This window comes from Thamnophis sirtalis, unplaced genomic scaffold, assembly GCF_051295495.1.
Source record: "Thamnophis sirtalis isolate CommonGarterSnake01/CBP01778 unplaced genomic scaffold, rThaSir2_p1.2 scaffold_1, whole genome shotgun sequence".
Taxonomy (NCBI): Eukaryota; Metazoa; Chordata; class Lepidosauria; order Squamata; family Natricidae; genus Thamnophis; species Thamnophis sirtalis.
Window position 1 is genome coordinate 71701302 of NW_028261381.1, and position 25132 is coordinate 71726433.

General features: G+C 38.2%; 1 protein-coding gene across 1 annotated transcript in view; it reads left to right on the plus strand.

Annotated features, from left to right (window-relative positions):
* The first annotated feature begins 12262 nt into the window (after window positions 1-12262).
* The window catches only part of PTDSS2 (phosphatidylserine synthase 2), a 37090-nt gene continuing 24220 nt past the window's right edge, over window positions 12263-25132 (plus strand). The window contains exons 1-2 of the mRNA XM_014070267.2: window positions 12263-12674; window positions 18300-18401. Of these exons, the coding sequence (XP_013925742.2) occupies window positions 12421-12674; window positions 18300-18401 (356 nt within the window). The 5' untranslated portion in view covers window positions 12263-12420. The remainder of the gene's footprint in view (window positions 12675-18299; window positions 18402-25132) is intronic.

Here is a 25132-nt window from a genome sequence, read left to right on the forward strand (position 1 = left end):
GATTGGTAGTACTAGTAGGATAGAAATGGATTGCAAAATGAAGGGATTTTCTGGGCTAGAAAAACATATACTGCTTTTCTATATCAACCCTGGTAGGTAGACACCTTTCAGTGAAGGCAACTCCCATGCCTGAGCATCTGAATCTGTTATTTTTGTCTAAGAAATAAACAATTGCTTCATTGCCTAATGCTTGATTACAATTACCCATCAATCAAACATCAACCAAATTATGCCAGAAGACTCAGGCGTCCTAAGCTATAATTTCCTTAACCGTAATTGAGTTTTAAAATCATAAGGCTGAGTTACACAATAGCCATAAACCCTGATTTACAAGTTACAAAGGCTATATTAACAAAATATGCCAAACTAGAATCAAACACCTTGCATTATTCAGATAAAGTAGTTCAAATGTATAAAATTCAGCCTACACAATCTGTTGGTAAGAAATGATTTTATTAATCAAGGTTCACAGAACCTTAGTATATATGAAATGGAAGGCAATTCACAAATCAACTTGTCTGATTCCTTGTTTAGTGAGGAAGTTCACTAAACTATCCCCGACAGATGGCCTTCTGAACATTTTCAGTGAGGAGGAGCTCATCAGTTTCCTCAACAGATAGTTTATAGTTTAACAAGTCATCTTGTTAAACTGTAATAATTTCCTTTACCCTTCTGCAAGCTAAACATGATTTGGTTTCCAATTTTACCAGTGTCCATATGAACTTGCTCCAGCATCTCTACAGTATATTACCTAAAAGTGCACTGTAAGATTGCAATGGTCTTTTTGCTATTGCATCACACTGCTTGCTCATGTGTAGCTGATGATGAGTGATATCGCTGTATATTTCTTATATAGTCACCAAGTCAGATGTATCAAATCCTCTTCGGGTGCACTTGATTTTTCCTACCAAAATTCAGGATACCATACTTGCTACCATATACACTGGATTTGATTCCATTTTTTTTTGCACTGTAAAGGTCATTTTTCTCTCCTACTAATCACTTATAAAACTGTTGAATAGCACATAGGCAAGGAGAGACTGCAGAACCCCAACTGACATTTCCCTTTCCTTGATATAGAACTCTTTATGAGCATAATTTCAGTGTTGTTATTCAAACAATTGCAAATTCTCTGGGCTGTGATATCTTTTAACTCATATCAATCTATTATATAAAGATAGAATGAAAGATTGTCAGATGCTTTACTGAATTCCCAATACCTTACATTCACAGCAGCATACCCTTGGTCTATTAAATGGGTTGTACTACATGACATACTGAGCCGAGGTGGCGCAGTGGTTAAATGCAGCACTGCAGGCTACTTCAGCTGACTGCAGTTCTGCAATTCAGCTGTTCAAATCTCACCGGCTCAGGGTTGACTCAGCCTTCCATCCTTCCAAGGTGGGTAAAATGAGGACCCGGATTGTTATTGGTGGCAATATGCTGACTCTGTAAACCGCTTAGAGAGGGCTGAAAGCCCTATGAAGCGGTATATAAGTCTAACTGCTATTGCTATTGCTATTTTGGGAGAAAAACAGTGAAGAGTTCCTTAAGATTGAACTTAAGAATTGGTAATTTGATGGACATATCTATGTAGGGTTCATGAGAATAATATGAACATGTTTTGCTTTTGCCTTCCAATATTTTATTTTATTTTTCAATTTCCCAGTTCAACTTGTCTATTAATTAAATTTATATAGCTATTCATCTCAGTACTTGATTCTGGGCACACAAAAGCAGATAAAACAATAAAGCAAAACAACAATTCAAGAAACAGTTAAAATCATGAGAGCCAGTTTAAAGGTTAAAGCATCAGGCTGGAATCAGGGGGCTATGACCTCTAGTCTTGCCATAGGCAAAAAGCAGCTGAGTGACCTTGGGTCAGTCACTTTCTCTCAGTCTTAGGAAGGAGGCAATGGCAAACCACTTCTGGGGGGAAAACCTACTAAGAAATCTGCAGGGACTTGTCCAGAGTCTTTGAGACAAGGTCATGATTATAAAACTATAAAAAAAATCTGTAAACAGAGTACATATCCAATATAAACACATCAATGCATAATAGCACAACTAGTGCATAAGCTCTACTCCCTCCTGAGTTTCTATGCCCATTGGCAAAATCATATTTTCAGGACCTTGAAAAAAAACCCTGAAGGGTCAGGGCCAATATAGCTTGTAACAGAAAAAAAAAGATATGAGTAAAGTATTAAGCAGTTTTGCTTTTTTTTCTAATTCCCTAAAACTGGAGGTTTTGACACTTTTACATATGAACCCACCATTAAGTTATATATACTTAAAATGAAGACTAGTCAACCATCTGTCAGGGAGTTTTTCATTAGGATTCTTGCACTGATCAGGAGACTGCATGGCTGCTTCCCACCGAATCCCATTCTATGAATCTACAACTTTTTATAGCAATAGCACTTAGACTTATATACCACTTTGCAGTGCTTTACAACCCTCTCTAAGCAGTTTACAGGGTCAGCCTATAGCCCACAACAATTTGGGTCCTCATTTTACCCACCTTGGAAGGATGGAAGGCTGAGTCAACCTTCTTATCATTTAAACTGCAAGGAACATCTAATAGATCGACGTCGGTTTTATGAAATACTCAATAAAAACCTGTGGTCTTGATTCATTTTATTTGTCACCGATTTTTGAAATTCTAAGGCATTTCACTTTCCTATTTTTGTGAGTTGAATGCCCCTGTAGACATAGCTTCAGGATCATTAGTAAAATAATGAGCTTCTTGTTAGTAGGCTTGTGATCTAATAAAAATTAACCATCTGTGCAGTGGTTTAATTACATGTATACAATATTTATTGAATAAAATATTGCACTGTATCTTAAAACAATATTCTTTTCAGTTATCTGTTTTGAATGATACCCAATCTAAAAAGGCAGCAATATAACCAGCTCAAGCTATACTTTTTTTTAAAAAAGTACAAATGTTCGAGACTCAATCTGTCCTGAAAGAAGAACTTTGTAGAGAATGCCTAGTGGTACTATAGGGTTCTTCAGTTTAATATTAACAATTATTGAGACAGGAATATTATAACCATATATACATAAATGAGCAGAGTACAGAAACGTGATGGGAAATGCATTTTCTTCCAGTTTTATTGGGATTCAGCATTCCCTATTTAAACTTATCTATAAAATTAGTGTAGAAATATACACTTTCTTAGCAACTTTCAGTCTAAAAATTCAGATATACAGTGAATTTAAATTATCTCAAGTACAAATGAAGATTTCTCATAGAATTATGATACACCTCTTACATGCTCTTCAGGTGGGGTGTGTAGGCTACAGAAGGCACAGAAAAACTATAGTACGTTGATTGCATGAGCCAATAATTTCTTGCTAAATTTTTTAATTCAGATACCGTTTTAAAAAAAAATGATATTTTCATGTATGAAAGCCTATTTACATAAATCAGATAAATTGTTCATAAACCATAGAAAATGATATGATTAACAGACGATGATCTATTGCTTGCTATTATTATCGCCTATGCAAATATTCAAATTCAGAAAATGTAGGCACTACAAACAAGCACTAGTCTATTGTAGAAGCAGCTTCTTAAAAATGTTGTTGGAAAGTTTGGTGAGAAGCTTCCTTCAGCCTGGATTCACATTCTTAAATCAGAATGGCTAGTTGGTTTGCTCTTAATGTGAACTGTGGACTCAACTTCGTTGCTTATTCATCCAGCCTTAAACAAACATAGTTTAGGATATGTAAACTCAAACAATGAATACTAGGTATGCCCTGGATGATAACTAGAAATGCAGTGGGATAGATAAATAAAAACCCATATTCTACAGCTGTCCAGAAGCAGACACTAAGGTTTTCAGTTTAAGTGTGGGTGTTTTTTGGACTGAATTATCTTATAGCACCATCTATTGTGATTGTGGCCAAACTACAAGTTACAAGAGAATATTTCCTACACATTCAGCATCTTTGAAAGATACTTTGCTAATCAGTTTTTTTTCTTTTCTGTGATATTTTTCTTTGATTTTTAAAAAATGGGTATTAATTTTTTATCTTAATTGTATCTTTTAATAAAATTACTAATAAAATAACACAATACTTTGTCAAATGCTTTGCTGAAACCAAAGTGCACTATGTTCAGCATTCCTTGGACTTGCTAGGCAAGTAATTCTGTCCCAAAAAAAAAAGTTAATTGGCATGACTTATTTGTCACAAACCTATGATGACTCTTGTAAATTGTTGTATTCTTAGCCAAGTGTTCACAATTAATATAAAAAAGACCTATTTTCCACTTGTTTGAAAATGGGACAATTTTTGCACCCCTCCAGACTTTGGGAACATTACCAGATTTCCAGGAATTCTCCTATTAAAGTTGGCAGTTCTGCAATCACCTATACTAGTTTCTTCATCCTAGGATGTAGATCTGTAGTTTAGCCTTCCTGGGATAATCCTTATTTCTGGCAATGGCTTTACATCATTTTTTGGCTATGAGTCCTTGACAATATAATCACCATGGACTTTTGAACAGAAAATTCTAGATAGGGCAAAATTTGCCAATATTTTGGCCTTTAACTAGAAAAAAAAATCAAAATTTGCTCATTTTTAGTCAAAGTACATAATCAGAAAACAAAAATAAGTATATTTTAGTGTTCTAAATATTTGATTTCAGTTTCATAAAAAGTTAATATTCATTTTTAGAAATAAACATTTCCCTCCAGGCACTCATCACTCTGCAATTCAAAGCATTCTATAGCTTGAACCTGCCATGATATCAATATTCACTTTTTTTTTTGATAAAATTATAGTTGTGATACTCTGAATTACAAGGAATCTGAAACCCCTGCAATACAAGTATCAAAAGATGAGTATATATTCATATTGTGAAAACTCCTACATCATCTATGAACTTCCATTTGGCAATGGATCAACTTTTCAATGTACTTAGTGTAATGATTAATTCAGTATTGTACTTGACTGTGCATAATTGAGAACTCATATCTGGATGCTAAAGCTTTTAAAAACCAATTCCAAAACGAAAATTTGTGGAGAGACTCCCATTTCAACATGATTTAGATAAGACTGCTAAATGAGAGATGGGTGCCAAGAGACTTCCCAGTGAGGACCAATGTTTATATTAGCTTTTTTTATATAGTACTGTATCTTTGGAATAGGGGTGAGGTGGCTCAGTGGCTAAGACGCTAAGTTTGTCAATTAGATTGGCAGTTCAGCTGTTCGAATCCCTAATGCCGCGTAACGGAGTGAGCTCCCTTTACTTGTCCCAGTTTCTGGCAACCTAGCAGTTTGAAAACACATAAAAAATGCAAGTAGAAAAATAGGGACTATCTTGGTGGGAAGGTAATAGCATCCTGTGCGCCTTCGGCATTTAGTCATGCTAGTCACATGACCACAGAGAAGTCTTTGGACAGCGCTGGCTCTTCGGCTTAGAAACAGTGTTGAGCACCATCCCCTAAAGTTGGAAACAACTAGCACACACATGCGGGGGAACCTTTATCTTTACCTTATATCTTTGGAACTGTGATCCGTAGCTGAATTCTATAATTTCAGAATGGATGAGCAAGGTAAATATAACAACAATGCATTCTTAATGAATCTGCAATGCATTCCCAAGATAGATTTTTTTTGGAACACAAGAATGATATTAATGATTGCCTTGGTACATTAAGCAAGCCTTTCAGTTCTCGCAAACAAGCTTTGCATTTAGGTATGTAAGTTGATAGGAATATGAAATGAAGTAGTGTATGTAAACCTTAAATATTTATAGGCTAATGTAGAAAGCTAATTCTTAGAAAATTTTCCAGTCTGTTTTTTTTTTGAAGGTGACTATCCTATGAATTCGGGAGTAGAAAAAAATATTTCTTCCAGCTTATATAATTGTCTGCATTGGTCAAGTTGAAGAAGCCACTTTTTTTTAGCATTATTTTAAAAAGCTTTAGTAATGCTTCACAATACACTTCTTGATTAAGCCTAGTGACATGCTGCTGCTACTTGGATAGATAGGTTCAGAATTTTGCCAGGCACTTCCAATTTATTTGCAAATTGCAAAAAAAAATATATAAAACCAAGGACTACATTGCCAAGGCTAGATGAATAACCTGTAATCATCAAATACAGGACAAAAGCAGAAAAAAGATGAATTTAGTTGAACTGATTAACTCCATCTAAACCAGGGTCCCCAACCCTTGGGCTGTGGCCCACTATCCATTTGTGTGAGTGTGCAGCTCCATTTGTGACACATGCAACTTCATTTGTTTGAGCAGCAGAGGCACATATGCTTGCTGCTTGTGTAAATAGAATTGCGCATATACATGTGCATGCCTATTGCTCATGCAGAACCATCCCTCCCCCCCCCCGCCCCAATCTGCAAAGACAGAAATGTTGGAGACTGTTTATCTAAACCAGTGGTTCCCAAAGTGGGTGGTACCACTCCCTGGGGGGCAGTGGGATGACTTAGGGGGCGCTAAGAGGAAGTGGGGCCACAGGAGGGCGCTAAGAGGCAAGGGAGGTGGCAGAGGAGTGCTGGAGGTGTTCTGCTATACTATACTCCTGACTCGCCTAGCTTAGCGTGCAGGCACGGAAGGGAATGCGATGGGACCAAAAGCAAGAATCCTTCCCTGTGTGGCTTGTGTGGAGGTGGCGGTTCAGTCTCGCCTCACCATGAACCGGCGATGCCGTGTCTTTGGGAAGGCTTGGGTCCCGCACGCACCTTCAATGGGTGGAAGGGCTGGGTTCTTCTTCGTCGCACGAGACTGGCAGTTAAAACTGCTCTTCCAGCTGTGGGGGGCAGCTGTGAACCCCTAAAGGTAGCAATGGAGTTGTCTTCCCTGCTTCTCACCGGCTTTGCCACCTTCCTTCTCCGCGGCCCGCTGTTATTTAACAAATGGGCTTGTGGGTGAACAGTTTCACAAGAGCCGAAGGTTCTGTCCCACCCAACATGAGCACACGGAGACCCTCGGCTGGTCTATCATGCTGTGTAGAAACTGAGCTGCTGCCTCCATAAAAAATTGCAGAGGAAGCTGAAATTTTGGAATGTGATTCTACGAGGAAGAGCGGCTACTCCGCTTGAGCTATTTTCTTATGTAAATAAGGATTGAACAGCATACAAAAGAGGTTGTGGATTGTAATCCTTTCATGCTTCCTCCCTCCCCTCTCTCAAACAGACACACGCACACAGAGAAGTTGGATTGCACCATCTCTCCTACTCCCTTCCTTCTCTCACCTTTGATTGCAGGTGGAGCCACGTTGCCTTTTCAAACTTGTAATCAGTGAAGCTGGGCTTTTATAGTTTTATCCGTGTGTGTGTGTGTGTGTGTGTGTGTGTGTGTTTGTGTTTGAAAAGGCAACACGGCTCTGCCTGCAATCAAACTACACTTGGGGAGGGATCTACACTTGAGGATGAAGTTTGAATTCCTCCCCCTCCCTCCAACCCACACGTACCTTTTCCAGCTGTTTCAGAGAGGATTTCAACTCTGCTCTTGCCTGTCATCATGAAAAGAAAAAAAATGTAAAAGGAAAAAGGCAAGAGCTGAGGTCAGGCTGAGCTAGTTGCTGCCAGAGCCTCCATGGATGACTCTGCTTAACTGTTTAAAAAAGCCTCTAAAAAGCACCCTCTGCAGGAGGAGGCAGGAGAATGATGTGCCTCACCTACGTCAGGAATTTTTAGGCTTTTAACCCTTGCTTTACTCTGCTCGAGTGATCATAAAACACCTAAAGTCAGACTAGTTGAGGCACATTGTTCTCCTGCCTCCTCTTGTAGAGGGCACTTTTTTAGAGGCTTTTTTAAACAGTTAAGCAGAGTCATCTATGGTGACTCTGGCAGCAACTAGTTCAGCCTGACCTCAGCTCTTGCCTTTTTCCTTTTACATTTTTTTTCTTTTCATGATGACAGTGGTAAGGCTCTGCCTCCTCTGCCTCCCCTGACTGCACATCCCTGGCACCAAGAGTTTTGGTTACAGAAAGAAATTTCTGATCGCAATCCTGCACTATGGACAGTGGTTAAGAAGTTCCTTGTTGCCTTTCCAACATCATATTTGGTGGAACGTAGCTTCAGTGTGGTCATCCAACTTCTTTCCAAGCAAAGAAATCGACTCCAGATTACTGAATGTAGTAATTTAAGACTCCTGCTAAGTGACTTAAAACCAGACATTGGGAAACTGGCATCACTTCATCAAGCTCATCCACCACATTAAGAATTTACTGAACAGTGAAGTAGTTACTAAATTTTACTGAGTTTACGAAGTTACTAGTCACTACGGTTCTTGATCAATGACTATCAGATTTTGAAAACCAGGTATCACTGGATCATGTTCAACAATTTTGTTGAATTAACATTAACTAAAAAGGTTTTTAAATTAGATTTTGAATAAATGTGCAATTAATTGTTACAGTTTTAAATTTTACTGTTACTATCTTCCTTCTGTCGTGCAAACAGCCCAGTCACATGACCCCCCCCAGCCAGGCCCACCAAGCTACGCCCACAGAAGCGGTAGAAACAAAAATTGAATTCCACCACTGAGTGGGGGAGCACTGAGGATCAGTTTGTAGCACCAAGGGGGTGGTGGACTGAAAAAGTTTGGGAACCACTGATCTAAACCTTCCAACAAAAATATAGCACTTGGAGTACTACCTATAAAACAAAGTATGTTCAGAATTTCAAGAATCTTTGGCTTATCTGGGAATGATCGTGGGAAGGGAGGACAAATTTGTGCTGATGAATAAACAAAACTCATCCTCAAACCATAATGGAGCAGCCAGCAAAAACAAACTTCACAAATAAGTACATGGCTAACTTTACACATTGTACTAAGAGAGAATGTATTGCAACTCAAGAGGTTTAACATTATTTATGAGCATAACCACTGTGACCTAACAAAACACAATTAATACTGTGTTTTCCTGAAAATAAGACAGGATCTTATTTTCTTTTGATCTCCAAAATAAGCAACTGGCCTTATTTTTGGGGTGGTCTTATTATTTTTGAGGTGCAGGAGGCAGCAAGCACGATCACTTCATGGCTGCTGATGTGTTGCTATATTTTCAGAGAGCACTTATTTTCAAGGGAGGGCTTATTTTAGTGCATGTGCTCAAAAGACTGACTGGGCTTATTATCCAGGGAGGTCTTATTTTCGGGAAAACAGGGTAGAATTTTGGCTTAGCACAATATGTGAAGAAAAGCAAACACAATTTAACATTGATGTTTTTATCTATTTGAAAGAGACTCAGATGCGATAGTGGAATTCACTTGTGAATTACAAATTCAGTGGGATATTTAACATTTCATAAGATGTAAATAAAATTCAAATATAATTCAAGTTGACAGAGAAATGGGCTTCAAATGAGATAAAATGGAAAAATTCTGCTTAGAAAGTATTGTATACATAAGATATGAAGGCCTACCTGGCTTAGCAGTGATTATGTGGCTATTCGTCAGTGTGGAGTATTAGCAACCACATAGTTAGTCCTTCTCTGGGTTCATTTGTCCCCAACTTGACCCTTCTGCCAACTATGTATCTAATACCCTCATTAATCAAATATTTGCATCTGTCCAAAATTGGTAAATTTGAGCCTGGTTATTTGTCCCATGATGTGTCAAAATCATTTGGCAACACTTTTTCCTGTGACATAGCAGGATTGAGCGGTGGTGGTAGAAGGCTTGACACTGAATACAGCATTTTGTGCCCCCCAAAACGCCGCCCCTTCACCAAAATGGCCGTGCATAGCTTTTAGAAGGCTTTCAGAGAACTCCTGGGGGCTGGGAAGGGCAGAAATGAGTGAAAATGGCCCATTTTTTGCCCCCCAGCAGCACTCTATAAGCTTTCTAAAGGCTATCCATGCCCTTTCTTGACAAAAACTGGCCCATTTTCGCAAAAAAAAGGCTGTTTTTTGCTCGTTTTTGCCCCACCCTCCAAGGAGCATTCTACAAGCCTCCTAAAGGCTATTCATGCCCTTTTTTGAAAAAAAAATGGGCCCGTTTTCACAAAAAATGGGTTGTTTGGGGGAAGTTTGCAGAGTGCAAAAACTTTTTTTAAAATTTTCCTCTTCAAAACCTTGTGTAACTTATACTCTGACAAATACGGTATTTGTTCCACTTTGTTCTTGAATGTTTATGTTCAGTAGCATACAAGGATTCAGAGAAACTGGAACTGGTTCAGAACAGGCAGCAAGAATGAACAAGGGAAATCAAATTTTATAGAGAGACATAAAGAACCGAGACTGTTTAGAGATGGAAATAACGTTGAAATGCAACAGTATTCACCAAATAGTGAAACTGTTACATCGCAAGTCACAAGTTTTTGTCACCCCATTAGGAAGTAGGAGGAATGGCAGGAAAAAAATTCTGAAGAATAATAGCCCCATGATGGAATAAGTTAGCCAGGGAGATAGTGATTTTTCATTCATTGGAACTGTACAAATAAACTTCTGTTGTAGTTGTTTTGGTGTATATACCTGCATAGTCCCAGGTCAATCTTCTCTGGGATTGGAAGCAAAACAGGAACTGATTAATATTTGGGTGGGAGACAAGAAGGAAATCCCAGTACTGTAAGCTACCAGACTGAAAAATCCAAAAGGTTTTGAAGAAAGCAGTGACAACTACCATTGCATGGATTTGTCCATGATGTCAACAGGAATCAAGTAATCTGAAAGTGACCATCTGCAGAGCAGGGGATTGGCCTTGATTAACTAATTTTTATTTATTTGATTTCTTTATTTGATTTCATGTCCCAGTGCTACAACTCATAACTGTATGTAAAAATAAAACATCCATGGACACTGTAATTAAGGAAAATATAATACATGAATAAACAATCAACATAATTGGAGCAATAATGTCTTCCAACTGTAAGCCAGCAATGCACATTTACACCGGCTGAAATTCATGAATAATGGACATGACATAGTTAATACCATCTTAACAATATTTTCTTAAAAGTGTTAAAGTAGAATTTCTTTATCAGATTTGTTTCCCACCAAAACTGGCAATCCACAGCAATTTAAAAGAAAACCCACAACTCAAAATATAAAACCTCTACAGATAACAAGTTAACAAAACAATAGTTGTAGCCAATTGTATATTAGAATAAACAAATTACTATAAGAGCCACAGGTGCTTACACAATACTAGGCATCATCAGCCTTCAAATGAATTTACATGCAATCTGATCTAATGCAATCATATGAATATTTGCTCAGAAATGAATTATATTGGGCTCAAATTGATTTATTTTTGACCAAATACTCTAGTTACATCCTAAAAATGGTAACAATCTAATTTTGCTGGAAAATCAGCAATGAATGTGAACATTACCATAATACTACAGGATGTGTTACATATAACCTACCCAGTAAAAATAAGGGTCTCTATATTTGACAGGCTTATGCCACAATAAATGTTGGTTTTCAAGATTTCAGTGCTGGATATATTGAAAGTGGACAGAAACTGAAACATATACCCCTACTCTAGTTCAGAAAGAGGCTAAAAAGATAGTCATCAGCAGCATTTCTCCTGTTACAAGGCAGTGAAAGGCACAGGGATCTCAGAGTCATTACTGCAATTATTCTACTATAACTTCTAATTCTAAAATAGTTTTGCAGTGGTTTTTTGTTTTTACTTTCACCCAACGACACAGATCTTTCTTCCCTCAGCTTGTTGTTGTATAAGGAGAGTAAATTGCTCTTTCCAAAAACCTGAAGTGGGCATTTGCAAAGAGCTTTTTAAATTAGGCAGGGGACCAATAAAGGCTCATTTGAAATGCTGGCTCCCTGGCTACTATTCTTCGACGACAGGAACATACAGTCTCCCCCTTTCCCCCGTCTTTAACTACGGTAAGCTGCAATTTTTAGTATATTTTCTGTGTTTAGACACAGTAACCCTCTGTATAATTTACTGCACTTTTGTGTCTGGATTTATTTAAGGCACGTAACCTAAAGTAACCGTACCGAATTCACCAACAAAGCCCTCAACTAAAGTATCTAAAAATGTTTCGTCAGCCAACCACGCTCCATCCTGACGTCCTTTTTCTCCATGTAAACCTCCCTGCGTTGGCTTGCTGCAATTGAACTTCTATTGTGTACTCCAGGAGCTTGTCCTGCCAACGCTCCCGCCTCCAAAGCTTCGCTGGACGGTGCCTTCGCGAGCGGGGGGGGGGGGAGAGGGAGAGGGAGAGAGAGAGAATGAGAATATGAGTGACTCGGTATGCGCATGCGCCCCGCAGGCCTTAGCCGCTCACGTCTCCGCCAAGAGGAGTCCCGCCCCTCAACCTCGTCCCACGTAGGGTCACGAGCGAGTGCTGAAAAGGCACTTGAACAAGAGCTGTTGTGTTGGCTTCTTCGGAGCTTTGCATGGGGCGCGCGGAGGGATCGGCAGGGCGCGCGCCGAGCATCGCTTAAGCCTCGCGAGTCGCGGTCGTTCTCGTGATGAGGCGCGGGGAGCGGAGGGCTCACGGAGGCGCCTCCGGCAAAGCGGCGCTGGAGGAAGGGCAACCGCTGCCGCCGCCACCTCCGCCCCCCAACGGCGCTTCTCTGCAGGTTGGAGAGGGGCCTCGCGGGGACTCGCCGTCAGTGTCAGCAGCTGCATCGGCAGCAGCGCCAGACGCCGCTGTCGTCACTCATGGCGACCGGCGCAGCACTGAGTCCGAGGTGTACGACGACGGGACCAACACCTTCTTCTGGTGAGAGGGGCGACCGCGCTGCCCGGGCTCCCCTTCTGTCTGCCTGCTGGGTCACTCTGCAGGCAGAACGAGCGCTTAGGTGCATCTGGACCCCATAAGGGCGCCCAGAGGGTGGCTGAATCTGGAGGGGAAGGGTTGCTGGGCGCTGATGCTGAAGGTGACAGCAGCAGCAGAGGCGAGGGTTGGGTAGGGATTCAGAGCTAGCACTCGCTTCTAATTAGATCTAGGCTGATTTTTGATAACTGGGTGTATGTGTGTGTCCTCTGAAAGAGATGGTACAGCACGTTCTTAGTTTCAGGACAGACCTTTCCGAATTGCTCCTCCCCTGCTCCCTGTGCTGACTTGGCTTGGTGGCTATTGCTGTCTCGGATGCGATTTTTCATCACTTGCTATCACAGATGTAAACAAGCTTACAGTTACTAACTAGGCAAGGGTCATCATTCTTTCGGAGATATTTCCTTACCAGATTCTCCAATGCCTTCTTGAATGGCAGAGCTTCTAATCTAAGGTATTGGAAAAGTTCTTAAACATTCAGGGAGCTATTCAGAGATGTATCTGCTTTGAAAGTAGCCCATATATATAGTCAAGCATCTGAAGTTGACCACGGGAAATATTTTATGACACTTGGTATTATGCCATAAATGCTTTATGATAATTTTTATGTCATAAAATGTTTTATCAAGTTTGCCAAAGTTCAATTCCAGAGGATTCCAAGGGTCTAGATTTTGGATACATTCTGGAAGTTAGCACATTTGAGGTACACTGGTTGAAAAAAATGATGTACATGTTTACCCAGTTCAAGGTTATGGATCCAAAGGGTATATAGTATGTATATCCTGTTACTGAACTTTACTGAAGACCAAGTCAACAGTTTACTCGGGAAAACTGTTAAGATTGCTTTATAGACTATTTTCACAATTTTCCTCCTTTCTTTATCTTGTGCCTTGTCCCTGAATCTGTTAAGAATATCATTAGAAATCAGTGGAGATAGTGGTCAACATCAGTAACTGAGTTTAAACACGCTAGGGATAAACACATGTCCATCGTCTGACAAAAGTAGAAAATAAAATAATATAATAAAACTTAATAAAAACAATGAATAAAGAAAAAAGAGAACAAAAAATAAACTCAAAAGACAGACTTGGTGGACCACTAGGTCTTTTTCTGTGGTCATTTTTCTGTTTTTGTTCAGTTAGAAATGGATATTGCAACACATAATAAAAGCTTAGGGAAATAAGCCAATTTAATCTGCATCAATAAGTGGGCACTTGGACTGCATTCCTTAACTATGCTTAAATGAATACATTTCTTTTTTCAGAATACTGGTAGTCCTTAACTTACAAACAGTCACTTTATGTCTGTTCAAAATTACGATGGAAACCCATATGGTACTGGTTCTAAAGTTCCGATATCTGCCCTCCAGTCTGTAGTCATGTGGCTGCATTTCAGGCACTCGGTAACTAGCCCAAATTTATGGCTGTTTGCAGGCTCCTGCAGTTATGTGACCACAGTTTACAACATTTTTGCCAAAAACTGGCACTTACTACTTCTAGTTTTCGCCAAAAACACCCCGTAGTGAACAATGAGTTGACTTGACTGTGGTGATTTGCTTACTGACCACCACAAAAAGGTCATAAAATCAGATTGGTAATGTGGGTGACCCGCTTTACGACTGTCACAATTTATGACCATACTGGGCAAGCTCCATTATGGTCGTAAATTAAGGGCTACCTATATTTTCCTGGATTGTTAGAGAAAAGGAAATATCTATTTATATTCTTTGTCCTTTTTTAATAGTTTCTGTTAGTTCTGCAAATTCTTTCATATTATTTTGGCACTTACCCAGTTTGTACAGATTTTCTACATTGTCTATTTTTAGAAAGCAATGGGAGAAGATTGTAAAATCATTTTGTACTTTAGCAGCATTAGGAAGTGGAATGCTTATTGCTGATAGAGCATGCAAAGAAATGGAACTGTACCAAAAGAAAAGATTGACAAAGGAACTTTATTATTTTAAAATAATCCCTGAAGAAAGTGCATAAGAACACTACATGAGATAATAACAGCTGAGTGAGCCATAGTAAATTTCTGCCGTTTTTCTTTACAGCTTCTCCTCTAGCTGATGTTTTAAAATCATTGTTTCCCAAAAGAAAAATGACATTAGTGACATCTCCATTGGTTAAAAATAGTGTTTAAAACTGCACTTGTAGAACCTTAAATAAAAAGCAATCTTGAATTTTACAGTAAACAATAATTTATGTCAATCATAAATCTGGGCATTAGCTATATGGACTGCCTCCAGAATATTCTTCCTCTAATTAGAAGGGCAGAAACGTGTGGTTTGTGCTGTTGTGCTGTATTTCCCACCTGTCTTTACCTATCTGTGCCATTGACAGAGAAGAAAACATAGTTGCAGATTAAAAAAAAAATGTTTGCTGTTGCAGGGGCACAGTTCTCTGGCTCTTGCCGGGGGGGGGGGATCTTGGCAAAGAGAAAAAAAACGTGAACTGGCTTTGTATGACTTGAACTTTGTGATCTTGGCAGCAAGAGGGATACATTGATACCCAGCAACAAATTTGGAGCGCAGTTAGCAGCTTCCTAGAAGTTGTTGCATTCCAACAACTGAGAATGCACTGCCCCAGTACTCAATGCTCTGCAATTTAGGGAACACCATATTTCATCATAGGTCCAGGAAGCATTTTAGAGAGTACATTAGGGACAAACTGTAGTACAAAAATAGTGATATAGTAACTGGATCTTACTGATATTTTGAGTTATGCCATGTTTTACATGGCGTGTGGGTGAAATTGCCAGTTCTTCCAATAGTACTCTGTTTATAAACTTCTGCTAAGGTTGTTGGGGTTTTTTTCGTAACACTTCATAATATTGTAATTATTCATCTTGTGTTACATCCCCCCCCTACATAGGTTATGGTAACTACTATTTCAAAGAAGTTTCCATTTGTGTCTCTCATTTTTGATTATTCTTAGTTATTCTTATATTTGGCTAAACATTTAAAAATAAAAATATTTAACTGTTTAACTGTTTATTAAATTTATAGGCCGCCCAATCCCGAAGGACTCCGGGCAGCTTACAGAAACAGAAATTAAGAGAAATTAAAAACAGATAAAACACGACAAATTTAAAAAGGCACAACATGCACCCAATCTAAGCGGGGCTGGACCTCAATCCAGAGGTCAACAGCCCCAGGCCTGCTGGAATAGAAAAAAATAAAAAATAAAAATGGATGTTAGTTAGAGTTATGGTCATTATGGAAAAAGCAAGTATAGTAGTAAAGATCTAATTTACTTCATGCTTTATTAGCTGGAGTACTTTAGTGGAATAATTTATTGATTGTAATTAAAATATCTTTTAAGCATTGCCATAAACTAGCAAAAGCTTCCTTAATTTTTTTGTTAATTTTTATAGCTGATGCAATTAATTCTATTTACCATCAAATCACTACAGATGCTTAGCAGTTTACAAAACAGAAGCAATCATTTCAGTTAAAGCATGTATGATAGATATAAATAAAACAACCAATAACTAAGTCACAACAATACAATGGTGTGGTGGAATCTGGAGCTGAAATCCTCCCTAAACTTGCAGTGCTTATCTAGTAGTTCCTGTGGTAAGTATATTAGTCTGGTGAGATTCCTGTCAATAGGCGAGTAGCAATAAACGTACCATTCTGATCAACTCCTTGCATCATTTCTAGTCCCTTGCACCTGACTAAGGGTAACAATAATAAAATAAAAAATAAAACAAATCATAGGAAAACCAAATTAAGTAATATCAAAAATTAAATTAATGTAATTAAACGTGATAACCAACTATTCAATCAAATGCTTTTAAGGAAAAAAAAATCTTCATTAGCTTCCAGAACCTTATAAGAGATGGAATAAGCTTTAATTCTAAGGAAATGGTATCCCACAAGATCTGAGTAGCAACTGAGAAGCAATTTCTCCTGGCCTTCATTCCCCTTATAGCAGAGATCCCCAACCCCCAGGACATGGACTGGTACGAGTCTATGGCCTGTTAGGGGCCAGGCCGCACAGCTGGAGGAGAGTGGTGGCCGAATGAGCAAATTAACCCCCCCCCCCCGTGTCTGTGGAAATATTGTCTCCCACAAAACCGTTCCTTGGTACCAAAACAGTTGGGAGTGGCTGCCAGTACTTAACAAAAGTGATGTATGATCAAAAGCTTCTCCTGGGAAGAATGTAATAGATGGGCTTACTCAGATTGGAGAAATTAGTCCTGTAAGAAGGTAGGCACCAAGGTAATTTATAATACTGATTACCGGTATATAATTACAGATGTAAAGCATCACTTTCAGAAAATATGTACCATATTTTTTGCAGCATAAGACGCACCTTCCCCCCTAAAAGAGGGTGAAAATTTGGGTGAGTCTTATACACCAAATGTAGCCCCGCCCACTACAGGCCCCCACCCTTTGGCCTCTGCCTCCCAGCAATTTACCTCCTTGCAGCAAACGGTAAAATGGGGCTTGCTGAGCCGGAAATAGGCTATGGCAATCCCTGCAGCCTGAAACAGCTGATCATCTGCCCCTGCTGAAATTGAAAGTGAAACTGGCTGTTTGCAGAAAGGGGCAAATTGCTGGGAGGCAGAGGCAGATTTTTTTTTCTTCTAATTAGGCTAAACTGAAACAGGCTGTTTGCTGCAAGAAGGTAATCTTTTTATCATTCCTCTGAAGTTAGAGAAGTCATCTCTCAATATAGACACATTTCACCACGTTTGGTTGGATATTTTGAAAAAAAAGACCAAAAGATGAAAATGAAATCTAAAAAATCTATAAGTCTTATTGCTCTTGAAAAAAAAACTGCACCTCTGAAGACTTTGAGAGCATTCTGATTCTGTTTGATTCCTAGAAAACAGTTAGTGACAATCCCTATCTTTTTTATCAGCTTGTCAGATTCTGAATACATTTTGGTTCTGAAGGATTTTATTGTAGGTTTGCCCCCTCCCCCCCATTTTTATCTCAATGATCAGCTGCTGTTTTATTGACTGCATTTGAAGATTTATTTAAACTTCAGCTTATATAAAATATACAACTCAAAGGCACAAAGTGAGCAAGTGAAAATGTATTTTTGATGCAGTTGTTGGTATTTCTCTTGTGAGCCCAGTTTAAGGTGATATTATTCTTTTCCTTGCTTGAGATTATCACGCCATACATTTTCCTGCTACAGCTGTTGTTCAGGCTTAATTAGTCTCATTAAGTGAATTGACATAGCCAACAACTCTATAACAACAACTTTTTCAGTACTTGAAAGCTCTGCACAGTTCTCCCCATGGAAACTAGCATTTTCTTCGGGATCTTTCAAAAAAGATGTAAATTTCTCTTTCTATAGATACCCAGTCGTGACTCCTCTGGACTTGTATATGTAACTAGTGAATTTGTATTACTTTGCTTTTTAAATGCTATATTAATGCATTTTAAATTACTGGTGTGTATATACTTTGCCTTTTAAATGTTGTATATTTTATATTAGAGCTGTGTGCTTAAACACATTTGCACACTTAAAGCTTTAATTTCTGCTGGTGAAAATAATAAGCCAACTATAAACAGTGTCAAAAGAAGATGATATTTTTTTCTCTTGTCAACAGGCAAGCTCACACCGTAACAGTCTTGTTTATCCTTACTTGCACCCTGGGCTATGTGACCTTGCTTGAAGAAACGCCACAGGACACAACCTATAACACAAAGAGGTAAATAACTTTTACAGAATACTGCAGCAAATGAAATGTTGCTCACTTATTAACTACTGTAGTTTGTTGGAATGCCAATTTTTCAATTGCAGTTCTTTTATACAGATAGTTTTTGACTTACAACCATTCATTTAACGATTATTTGAAGTTAACAATGGGACTAAAATAAGTGACATATGTCAAGTCTTTCACTTACGACCATCATAGCATCTGCACGGTCATGTGATCAAATATTGGGCTCTTTATGATGCTTGCAGTGTCTCAGGGTCATCTGGTCGCCATTTGCAACCTTCCCAGCCAGCTTCCAACAAGTAAAGAGAATGAGTGAAGCCATTTTCACTTAACAGCCTTGTGATTTACTTAACAAATGCAGTGATTCACTGACCAACCATGGCAAAAAGGTGTAAAATTAGGAGCAACTTGCTTTACACTGCCGTGCTTAGTGATGGAGATTCTGATCCCAATTGTGGTCATAAATTGTATTTGGGATTTGTTTTCTGCAACAGTCTGTTGCACGTTTAGTAGTTATTTCCTAGTCTTATTTGAAAACTAATGTATAGTATATGATAAAAATATAATCTAAATGTAGCATATTGATTAATCCTGCTTTTTAAGAGGTTTCTGTTTATTAAATCACAGGGTAATTTGAATAACTCCATAAATCATTCCAAGTTGAAAATATTTTCTTAATATTTCTCTATCTGATGAAGGTTTCATTGAACTTACAAAAATTGGTATCTAAGTAGCAGAGATGAATCAGATAGCATCTTTTAATATGTCCTAGAGCAAATGTTTTGTTAAATTAGATTTGAAAATTAATGTATTGATACAAAATCAGGATTCATTCTACATGTAGTCTTATGAGCAGTTATATAGCAACTGTTCAAAGTTACAGCAGAATTGAAAAAAAGTTACTTAAGACCTGTCCTCAAAATTATAACTGCCTCGCAGTCTTATGATCACATTTCAGATGATTAGCAACTATATACACATTTACTGGATTCGGACTTACAACCATGTAATTAGCTTAACTTCCATATGATTTGCTTAATGACTATGGTGACTTACTTAATAGGTATTATAAAAATGGTTGTAAAATCAAGTCCGGTCATATGATGACTCAACTTATGATCACAATGAGGTACAACCAAAATTCCAGGCTCAATTGAGGTCATACGTTGACGACTACTGTATACTGCTTTCAGTGAAATAAAATATTTGACCGCAACTGATTTATTTCTGTAAACTCCAAACTACTTAATGCCAGAGTATAACATACTGGGGGGAGTGGGGGAGGAGACACTCCCTGCTGCTGTTGAAATGGAATATAAACAAACAGAAAGATTAATTATTTCATCAGTTGAACACCTGTCTAGTATAGTCACTCCTCTGCTCTTTTCTCCCAAGGATATATCAGGGCCATAATTATTTGTGAAAAGGTGGAAAGGTATTTTTTGAACTCCTTGTTGAAAGGTAGTACATATACATTAAGTAGGTAACAAATTAGTTATATAAAGCAGACATACACTTTGAGATTGAACTTTTCATCTGCTAGTTTACGTGGTAATTCATTAGAGTAGCCTGCAATTGAATTATTGCTAGATTTTTGACCAGTGTAATTCTGGAGGCAAAAATGTACTAAAATATTTATAGGTATCTTATAGCTGTCTGACTCATTAGCACTTAGAACAATTAGAGTTCATAGCTTAGTTTGAATGACCATATCTCAGTTTAATGTACCTGAATATGACTTTTGCCCTATTGCTTCTCCTACTGTGACACAAACTATCTGTAAAACAGTCACTAGTTTTGCAATAAGATAGAATATTAAAGTCAATGAGTGATGTTGGATTAACCAGTTTCTTAGCCTTAATTTGTTATGGGTTGTTATTTAGGGAGGTTAAAGGATTATATATAAATTAAAATTAAAGGATACAATGCCATATATGTAGCTTTAAGTTTCTTGAAAAAAGGCAGGATATGAATGTAGTAAATAATAATTTATCAAGTAATCATTTGACTACTGCTTTGTTTTGCTGAGGAATCATAGGGTGGGGAGTTTTATATATATCTGAGAACTAACGTATCTTTGGATGAAAATAATTCCTAAGGCTAAACTCTGGGATGTAATTAAATATATCTACTTATTAATTAACTTGAGATACAGTTATAATTTCTTGTCTTTCAATTTGTTTGTTATTCTTTTTATAAAAAAATTAATATCCATAAAATCCCTGCTTATGGGAAAGAATAAATTAGAGAGCCAGTTTGCGTTAGTGATTAAGGCATCAGGTTAGAAACCAGGAAGACAGTCAATTCTAATCCTCTTTAGCATGAAAGCCATATGGGTGACTTTGGGCCAGTCACTCTCAACCCAACTCACATCATAGGATTATTGTTGGGGAGAAAATAAGGGAAGGAGGAGTATTAGGCATGCTTGCCATTCTGACTTATTTATAAAAATAATAATGGCAAAATATAAATAAGATCTGAATCAGGCAAGTGTTATTTATAAGTTTTTTTTATGGCTGCTGGATTTTTATCCTCATTATTGCAGTCAGCACAAACAATAAGCTGTTTTGTATTTATGCTGCTTTCTAAATCATAAATTTGATTTTGATCAGTGTGCACAATAATTCAAATTCACAGATATTAATCAAAAGACAAGCAAATTGCCCATTAGAAAGCTAAGATAGTGAGGATTTATGGCAAGTTACATGAGCTACAAATCATTTTCACATATTATATCCAACAGATATTAAACAGGGTGACTGCAAACATAGTAACTTTTTGCCTTCTGATTAATTAATTCTGCTATATATAAAATTGTTGAGTGTTCCAACTTCCAATAGGTGTGGGTGGGGGGAGGGCTGAGATCATTTCTGTGTCTGTGTTGAGCTGTCCATGAGATTGGGGATGACACTCTGCCCTTTTCTCAGATACGGAAAGGGAGAAAATGTTAAATATTAATTTTTGCTGACAGCATGTAACTTCAGTGAAATTCAGTAATCCACTGTCAAAATATCAAGGGGCAGCTTTATATGTCATGCTTAAATGTAGAGAATGTACATTTTATTGATCCAATAAAACAAAAATAAAAATATGAGAATAGTTTTACTGCTTTTTAGAAAGAGAAACCAGTTGTTTTAAATACTTCAAGAGTTATTACCTTAAAAGCAGTCTTACTTACCTTAGAGATTATCAAGTTAGCATGTTGTCTGTAGGTCTTATTTCAACTTTTCTTAAAGAGCTGAACTAAATTGTGACCTCTCTCATGAGACTGGGTTGGGGTTTTTTTTTGAGAAGCTTCTCTTTTTTTCAGTGAACTTTTAAATAGCCATTAAACAAACAAATATGAGAAAAAATAGTATCATCTATTGCTTAGAAGAGACATTAGCTTGATCAACTTCAAACTGGCTTCAGAACACACCATGGGTTTATGACGGCTTAGTTGTAAAATATTTTTTATTAGGAAATTGGCACGGGTAATGAGACTCTCTGGGTTTTTCTCAGTATCTCAGTGACCATAGATTACCTAAATGTTCTGGAAATAGGAGGCACATTTTTGCAGTTCTATGCCTTAGGTAATTTCAAATGGTGTCACTTGGATATAGTTGCTTCTTGAAATGGGAGCTGTTACTATATTGTCCCCCAGGACTCCATTTTGTCTCCAGTGCTTTTCAGTATCTGCATTATAGAAGAAAACATCAGGAAACTTAGAGCTGAGTTTTATCAGTTGTACTGAATTCCACCTAATCTGTTTTTGGATGTGGGTCACGTTTTCCTTGAATCAGCTGTATGATCTGGGGCCACATCTGAAGTGGAATCTCTGATATCCAATTTGAAATAGTAGCCAAGCCCACTCTTCATCACGTTTGCTTGTGTCAATTGCATCCTTTCCTAGAAGACATTATTACACTATTTAAATTATTGTGCATGTACCAATAAACTCCAGTCTCAAGTATTGTAACATGGTCTATGTAGGGTGTCTACGTTTGCAGTATAGCATATTGTTACACCTGCACTGTCTTTTCTGACCTCCATGTTTTTAGATTAATACAAAACATTATCTTTAAATTCATATCTTTTGACTACTTGGGAGAATGTCTTTTTCTATATGATCCCACCTGCTCATTGAGAAGTTTCACTATAGTTGCTCTGGTCTTATCTCATAATGAGTTAGAATCAGGCCTCTTTATAGCTGCTCCATTTCTTTGGAATATAATCTCTGTTTAGTTAAGGGGTGTAAGTGCTTGTAAGGATACTTTTTAAAGCAGACTTTTAATTCTTGGATTTAATTGGTTTTATTTTTTTTTAATGGTATTTGTTGTATCTCAGATTTTATTACAACCACCAAGCAGTAACCAGTTGTACAATATTATTCATGATGAACTTGTTAGTTAATGTTTGGACATGGAGATGCCAATTATGCTATGAAAGTTTGTCTCCCTTTTCAGGTGAACATAGAATATTGATACGGAAAACTGAATACAGCTCTTCCAGGAAGTTGATATTCTTATGTCTAGACAAAAATAAACCTAAAAAAGTATTTGCCCTTAAAAAGGTCATAAAGGTCTTATGAGGCAATACCATTCTACAGTATGTACAACTGCTTAGTGTTACTATGGAATTGATAGTAGCACAATGCAGCAGTCCAACTTGTGATGGCAATATTGATCTCTTCTATCGAAGACAGTGATGGCGAACCTTTTTGGCACCAATTGCCAAAAGGGTTGGGTGGAAACATCATCCATGCGCATTTGTCAGGGCCGCGCTCTGGAAAAGCCGACCTTCTGGGTTCTAGTACGCACATGCACCCAACAATCAGCTGGCCGGCGCGCATGCACATACTGGTTTTTGACAGTGCCGCACGGGAAAGGACAGCTGATCCGTTGCATGCACACAAAAAACCCAGAAGACAAACAGGCAAGGTCGCACGTGCCAGGCGACATGGCTTCGCGTGCCACTTTGGGCACACATGCCATAGGTTAGCCATCACGGATCTAGGAGATCAAGATGCTAATATTTCCATGGATTGAAATGAAAAAACAGCCACTTGCTTTCCAGTTTCTGGAAAAGCTATGGCTATTTTAGGAGCATAGCATTCTAATTCTGGTTGGCAGTGTCTCAACACACAGAACTACTTTTTTTCATTCTAGCCTTGGCAGAGGAGAAGATGCATTAGGAAGCAGATCTTTTGCATCTTTTCCCAGCTGAAACTTGGATAAGGAAAAACACGTAGAGCAGCAGATTGCCTGGTCCCCAAGTTTCTATCCTTAGGCCTTGGCCTTCTGTCAGTTGGTAGCCTTTCAGTCAGAATGACTTTATTTACTTTTTTATTTTCTTAATCCCTGAGCCTAATGTGGGAGACTTCTGCTTCAAAGGGGAGAATGGGCTAGTGCCCTTTGGCAGTATCTTATCACAAATCTTCCTGAATCTAGAGAGGGCAAAATTCCTTCTTCTAAGATAAAGGGCTGTTTTCCACTGCCATGATTTTTTGCTTGCTTGTTTGATTTGTTGAGGCTGCCCAACTGCAGAAAGAGGTTAGTATGTTCTCCTACCCTTAAAAGAAAACAGGTCAATTTTAACAGCATTGCCCCCAGCTTCCTAGATTGCTTAATCAAAGGTTTGGATAATGCTGTGTTCTGATAGGTCAGCCTACATATTTTCCCAGGAAACTGTAATTTTAAAACAGGAAAGGTGACTTACTTCCGTTTTTGGTGATTTAATTCACCTAGATTGAAATTAGCTCATTTTCCTGCTCAGTAACTATAGTTGTATTTGGGAGTTCTGTCTGGTAGATTTAATTCAAAGGTTATCTCCTCCCCACCCAGACTTATTCTTATTTTGAGAACAAAGTCTGAGGGACATAGGTAAACTTCTTAAATAAATGAAATCCTAATAAACTTTCTCTGCTTTAGATCCCTGTTTCTGTATAGTATGGTAATCTGCACAAGAGTAAGTTTAAGTTAGCGGAATTTCTTTGCATATAGTATTAAAGTAATTTTCACATAGACTTACACTCATCATATATCTTACTGATATACATTGTAATATTGATGGATTCATATATCATGCTAGGTCCATGATGCTGAACCTATGGCACGCATGCCACAGGTGGCACGCGTAGCCCTCTCTATGGGCATGTGAGCCATTGCCCCAGCTCATCTCCACCAGGCATGTGTGCAGACCTCCCACCTGCCAGCTGATTTTTGGGTCTCTGCCGTGCACATGCACGTGACTCATGCCCATGTATTGGGGGAGGGGGAGTGTGAGGGTGTCACACATGGCAGGGGGCGCATGGGGTGTTGCGCATGCAGTTCATTATGGAAGTGGGCACGCACATGAGTGCTATTCTTTGCGCATGCTTTGGGCACGCGATGACAAAAAGGTTAGTCATCACTGTGCAAGGTTATTTATTTATATGCTGTCCATTCCCCAAGGCTCAGACAGATGCAGGATTTAAGTTGGAGTAAGGGAAGGAAATCATGGAGAATATTTTTGTGGTTGCTAAGAATTGAAAACAATTTGATGGCATATAATTAATCAGTAACTCAATCAAGACAGACAGCATTGCCACTCTTAAGTATTTAAGAAGTGAGTGCAAATTGTGCAGGTAATGCTTTTAAGAAAATGTGTTAGTTGGAAAAGAGAAAAGATGTTATCAGACTTCTAAATTTCTGCAAATATCTCTAAGAAAATTTCCCTCTTGCTGATATGGTTAGCCTAGA